We start from the raw sequence: 6,072 nt of genomic DNA on the forward strand, positions 1-6,072 counted from the left end.
TTTGATATGTACGTATTATAAGATTACTTTTATATTTATTATAATTAAATCTGATTTCTTTGTTTTGTAAGACATATAAGAAAGCCAATTAAAGATGCATACTAGTATGCAATATAATCAGAAATCACAACGTGAACAATGTATTGAAGAATTACTCAAAAACATTGCATTAATACTACACAACAAATAAATAAATAAATAATAAACATCCAAGTTGAAAACTCATGATTATAAATATAAAATTTAGAATGTAACTACATGAATATATATATATATATATATCTTTATATATGGAACAAATGCATTAACAAAAAACACATGAGCAATATAGACACGAACATAATAAAAACACACTTCCAATCATCATATTGATAAATAATCATAATAATCATAATACTTAAAGTCCATCTTGGTAACATTTTAAATTTTTTTATTCATGTCGTTGGTTTACATAGATAGAATTTTGTTTTCTTTTTCTTTTTCTTTATTTGCATAATTAGAAAAACATTTTAGCTTGACAGAAAATTTATCCTCCTAATTGCTCATCTATTGTAACATTCTTCAATCGGCAATTACAACAAGTTTTGTTTGTCTTTTTATCATATTAATCTTTATGACATCTTGTGTTGGGCAAAGTCTTAAACAATGTCTTCTTCTATACCATATCTCATAGAAAAGTAAAATAAAGAAATAATTTAATAGAAAATAATAATATTAAAATACTGAATACATAGATAAAACATTAACTACTAGTTTAAAATAAAGAAGTCTACCCATGGGATATTGTAGTTGGTTACACCTTTTGTGTCCAAATAAGACATATTATATTGTGAAAAAATAGGGAAAATTACTTCCTTGAAGCTACATTGTAAAAAAATCTTGGGACATCATTTGTTATCAAAGCATGGCAATAATATGCCATTAATTGTAGAAATAAATAAATAAATAAATAAATGGTGAACATTGTGAAAACATTTGGTTTCTAATTCTTTTGCTTTCTAATTCTCATTTAGTTAATTTCTTGTAATGACATGACAACTACAAGTTTAATGGAGGCACATCAACCCCCAATAAGTTTGAGATCACATAATATGTGGTATACAAACACCAACATTTCCCACACGAGAGTATCATAATATACGATACTACAATACAATATACCACGATACGAAATACGATACACTACGATAATAAAAAAAACCGGAATGGAGTGGGAGTCGAAGAGCCCCATCGAAAGAGGGGATTGGCGCTCCAAACAGGCCGAGTGGATGCGGCGCCGGCCTGGTCACAGGGAAAACCGATGAGGCCCTGAACGGGTGGGGGGGGGGGGAGACGAGAAACGATCGGGACCTCCCAGCCCTAGGATCCACTACCCCCTTGCAAACCCTCCCGCCCCCCAAGCCCCTTTCCCTGCCTTCCCTAGCTTTGTATTGTGTTTGCCTTCGGCCTAGCTTTACTTCTTCACTCACCTCCTGCTACCTGCTGTGCTCGGTACGTTGCTCTCCCTCTCTTCTTCATGCTCCTCCCTTCTTCCTCCCTCGCCCTCGTCCTCGCTCTGGTCGTCTGTTTTTTTTTTCCTGCCCTTCGCGCTCTCTTTCGACACCCTTGTCACTCGCTGACACGTCCAGGTGTAGTTGCTGGATGCCTCCGTCTGTGTTTGAACTCACGCCGCCTTAGGGCCGGTGTTGGTGTCGCGTCCCCCCCCCTTTAATCTTCGCTGCATCTTGTGTTGTGCATCTTGTGTTGTGTTTTCTCGGATTCTTACCTAGGATTCTCTTTTTCCGGGTCATCGTGACTTGATGTCTGGCTCTTTTCTTCTGGGAACTTAGTATAGTGCGTTTCGCTGTGTGGAGAAGGGGATAGGTTCTGGTCGACTACGGGAAGGTAGTGTTTGTTTTTGCATATATGTCGAAGGTTGGTTCGTGAAGTGTATATATAGCGCAGTATTCTTCTGACCTCACAGGTTTTGTTCGTGCCGTGATTCTGATGGCATGTTAGGTCCCACGTAGGTTTTGTAGAATGTCCTACTTGAAGGTGCGATGATGAAGTCACGCCCTCTTCTGTGAGTATGTTTTGATGAGCATTGCAGTCAATGCACCTTCTCACAGTGCCTGCTATATTATCTAACTGGTATCTACTTGATGAGGTGGATCTCTCAATCTGAACCAGGGGAAAACATTATATTCGCCGTCCGTGATCTTACTTTTTGAGTGACTCATCTTATGCTAGGTTTCTGTCAAAATGAAGAATTAAAGATCTGTTAGATCCTCAAAAGCCTAGGTTTGTTAACATCGTTGTTGATCATCCAGCTTCGGACGGATCAGTTAGCATTGAAAAACGTTTATTTCATAGCCGCATACTTTATAAGTCTACTAGAAGTTTCGCTTTTATTGTTTGTAATTTGTTTCAAGTGACGAGAATTTTATTTCCGTGGATTCTCATACCTGACATTACACATGATTTTTTATTTTCGTGCAGTGACAGATCGAATTCTCTTGCATACTTCCTCAGCGCAGGAGGTCGGTCGGGCAGGTTACCATGGGCAAGGGACCAGGGTTCTACACAGATATTGGGAAGAAGACTAAAGGTACAGATCGCTAATTGTTTACTTTCAAGGTTAGGGCTGACAATTATCAATCACGGTTCCGGTGGGATTAACTTGAGTCTCTGATCGTCCTTTCTGTACAGATCTTCTTAACAAGGACTACACATATGACCAGAAATTTGTCATCACCACAAGCACCAAGTCTGGATTGGTATGTAGTTGTTTCGATATTTTGTGAGATGGATTTAGTTTCTCTTGTGTATTGACGATTTTAGATTATGTTTTGTAACTTAAGCGGTAGGACTATTTCACCTAATTTAAGAGTATTTCCCTCACTGCAGAGTGTCGATTGCTAAGCTAACTGTCGTATCTGTTCTCAGGCCTTCACCTCGACTGGGTTGAAGAGGGGAGAGGCATTCACAGGGGATTTGAACACGCAATTCAAGAACAAGAATGTCACTGCTGATGTGAAAGTTGACACCAAGTCGAATGTAAGGATTCAGCGTGGAGAGCAGATTAGATTGCTGCTTAAATCATGCCTTACCTGCGTCATTGTCGATATCCGTCAAATCTGAACCAGAGTTTTGGGCGATTTGTTTCCACAGATTTTTACGACTATCACAATCGATGAGTTCGCACCCGGAGCCAAGAGTGTGTTCAGTTTCACTATCCCCGACCACAAGTCAGGGAAGGTACGGGTTTAATCGACTTGTAGATCAGATTGTTGTTTGACATCATGCAATTGACAACCAATTGATTCTTTAGAGTTTTTGTATTCAATCTAATCAAGAATTTATACTATCGTGCTGTTTCTTCCAAACAGCTTGAGATTCAGTACAAGCAAGACTACTGCGGAATTACTGGTTCCATTGGTTTGTCGCCTTCACCTATTGTGGAGGCAACCGGGGCCCTTGGGAATGACGGGTTCTCCGTCGGTGGTGAGGTTGCCTTCGACTCTGCTAATGGGTCACTAATTAAGTACAACGCTGGTGTCGGTCTGGTTAAGCCCGACTTCAACGCCTCCATAATCTTGTAAGCCTTGACCAGTTCACGATCAAATTGTTGGTGGCACTTTCAATTATTGTTATTGCAGCACAAATTTCTTGGAGCTAAGCACCTCCAGGCTGTCCATTCCTTGATTGTGTTAGCTCCTTTGCAAACACAGGGCTGAGAAAGGCGACTTGCTGAAGGCTTCTTACCTACACACAGTGAGCCCAATTTCAAGGACGACCATGGCTGCTGAGATCGCTCACAGGTTTTCCAAGAATGAGAACACGTTTACTGTCGGAGGTTTGTACGAGTTGGACACTCTAACCACTGTGAAGGCTCGATTGAACAACCATGGAAAGTTAGCTGCCCTACTCCAGCACGAGTGGAGGCCGAAGTCTCTGGTCACCTTATCTGGGGAGGTGGATACTAAGTCCTTGGATAAGACAGCGAAGATCGGTTTGGCTTTGGCTCTCAAGCCATGAGAAGATGAACTTAAGTCCTTAACTTTGGACTACTCTTACTGGGTGGTGCTTACGACTAGAACGGTGTGCTGCGTTGTGATTTTTGACTTAGAAGATGTGAGGTTGTCTCTACGTTTAACGTTCTGTTTCGCAGAGATGGTGAGATCACACCAGGAAGAGAATAAGAGTTTCTGTATTACTGCTCAATTTTAATGAACGATCAGATTCTTTCCAGAATGAGTTCGAAAAGTTGTTACCGAGATCCACGCGTTCATTTTGGAATTTCCTTGAAAGTTGTGATTTATCAGGCTTTGCTTAGCCCTGACTGACTGTGACCATATTTTAAACGCGTTTCAAGTCATTGCGGTTGAAATTGATGATCATTGCAAGGACCAGATCTGTCTTTCGTTCTGAGATTCTCACTGAAAAGAAACACTTCTGCCCATGAGATTCAATGGAACGCTTCATTTAAGGTGCAATCATAATGGGAAGCAGTAGAAGATGCTCCTCGCTATATCTAAAGAACGTCGCATAGTCGAAATAACCAAGAAGCTGAGCTAGTTCATATTCCAGTAATTCGTACACTCTCATCACTGGTGCATCCACAACATCTCAAGATTGAACATAGTCTTCAATCACGAGGGTTGTGTGGGTTAATGATTGAATGTAAAATACACATTCTGTCATCGCACTCACGTTTCCACTGCTTTATCTTCTCATGTGGTGAAAGGGCGATGCTTAGGCAATATTAAAGCAGTTACATGTCATCGAATCATGCCCTCTGTCAAAGCGTTCGTGAATCCCTGAAGAGCATACGCATTTTGACAATCATACCTGCAGGCAGGCACCATCTAAGTCTTGTGGTGATTCCAAGCTATATCTAGTTGGTGAGCAGATAGCACAAACGAAGAAGTGGGGTTTGGCGAATATATGACAAGAAGCATTAATTGGTTGCATTTCGCACCTTTAATTCATAACGGGCTCTCACTGTGTCTACACTGACAGGACAGTTTGTATTGCCATCTCTTTCACTGTAATTTTTGAGGTGTGCAGTTAAGCATGGATTACTAAATTCTTCGTCTGAAATTATATTAAAAAAAGAAGAAAAAAGGAAATCATCTCAAAGTGGGTTGCAATTGTTATCTACCGTTGAATTCAAGCCCACAGTAGTTTCCAAGAAAAGTCTCATTGCTATACATGTGGAAAATACTATGGCATCAGAAATATCGACATGCTAACCCTACCAAAAATAGTTAAAGACTTGGAATAAATCTTGGACATCTACTTTTAAAAGAAAAAGTTATAATTTTTTGGCATATAAAGCGGTTCAAAGAGAACAAAAATTAATGATTTTAATCATGTACTTGAAAATTCAAATGTTGAATGTTGTTGTTGTTATTATTATTACTTCAAAAATAACCTATTGATCAATTGTAAAAGATTATGTACCAATATTTAATTCATTTATACCAAATATGATGAGATATACAATAATTATAAAACCATTGATCAACTCTTACTATAAATTTTTAGAAAATAACATCTTTCAATGCATATGAGATTATTCTAATTTTTATGATAAAACAATAACTGCAAGAAAATGAAGTGGACCATGTCCAACTCCATCTTAACAAATTACATGTGCATTAAAACCATAGTTATAAGTAAGTCAAAAAAGTTTAATAATGAAGTAACTAAAGGATAAAGGATGGTAGGTTGTGTGCAATGTAAGGTCTATCTTTAATTTTAGAATGAAGCTTCATTACAAGTACAAGCTTTCAACCTTTAAATAAATATATATCCGTTTGAATGGCAATTAGGCCACCAAGATACTTAGAAATTATAAAGAGAATTTAAGAATAAATTAGAAGTTGTGATATAATCAAAAAACTTTCTACGTTATCATAAAATCTAGTTTTCTAAGAATAAAGTAGTGAAAGGTGGTATCAAACATGACATATTCCAACCACATTAGCATTTATTACATTAAAACATTCTTTTCTTCTGAAGATCCACAAAACAAAGAATATTTTTTGATATATTTTCAAAATCTAAATGCATAGTACCTTCAATAGA

The 6,072-nt window shown here is 38.1% G+C and overlaps 1 protein-coding gene across 3 annotated transcripts; it reads left to right on the forward strand.

Moving 5' to 3' along the window:
- Positions 1 to 1,444: 1,444 nt before the first annotated feature.
- Positions 1,445 to 4,256, forward strand: LOC112292873 (mitochondrial outer membrane protein porin of 36 kDa). Of its 3 annotated transcripts, none has more exons than XM_024541795.3 (7): positions 1,445 to 1,491; positions 2,479 to 2,587; positions 2,689 to 2,756; positions 2,926 to 3,036; positions 3,151 to 3,237; positions 3,369 to 3,577; positions 3,711 to 4,256. In XM_024541795.3, exons 2-7 carry the CDS (start codon positions 2,539 to 2,541, stop codon positions 4,015 to 4,017), a joined length of 831 nt encoding a protein of 276 aa, XP_024397563.1. In that variant the 5' UTR covers positions 1,445 to 1,491; positions 2,479 to 2,538; the 3' UTR covers positions 4,018 to 4,256. The 3 variants fall into 3 exon arrangements, with proteins under 3 accessions (XP_024397563.1, XP_024397565.1, XP_024397564.1); XM_024541797.3 differs by having other exon boundaries at positions 1,468 to 1,884; XM_024541796.3 differs by having other exon boundaries at positions 1,468 to 1,628.
- Positions 4,257 to 6,072: the final 1,816 nt, after the last annotated feature.

The sequence above is a fragment of the Physcomitrium patens genome, chromosome 15, assembly GCF_059467195.1.
Source record: "Physcomitrium patens ecotype Gransden chromosome 15, ASM5946719v1, whole genome shotgun sequence".
NCBI classification, from domain to species: Eukaryota; Viridiplantae; Streptophyta; class Bryopsida; order Funariales; family Funariaceae; genus Physcomitrium; species Physcomitrium patens.

Coding starts and splice junctions, on each gene's coding strand:
- LOC112292873 (XM_024541795.3), top strand. CDS start 2,539: ATGGGCAAGGGACCAGGGTTCTACACAGATATTGGGAAGAAGACTAAA. Junction 2,757..2,925: donor CAAGCACCAAGTCTGGATTG/GTATGTAGTTGT, acceptor ATCTGTTCTCAG/GCCTTCACCTCGACTGGGTT. Junction 3,037..3,150: donor AAGTTGACACCAAGTCGAAT/GTAAGGATTCAG, acceptor TTGTTTCCACAG/ATTTTTACGACTATCACAAT.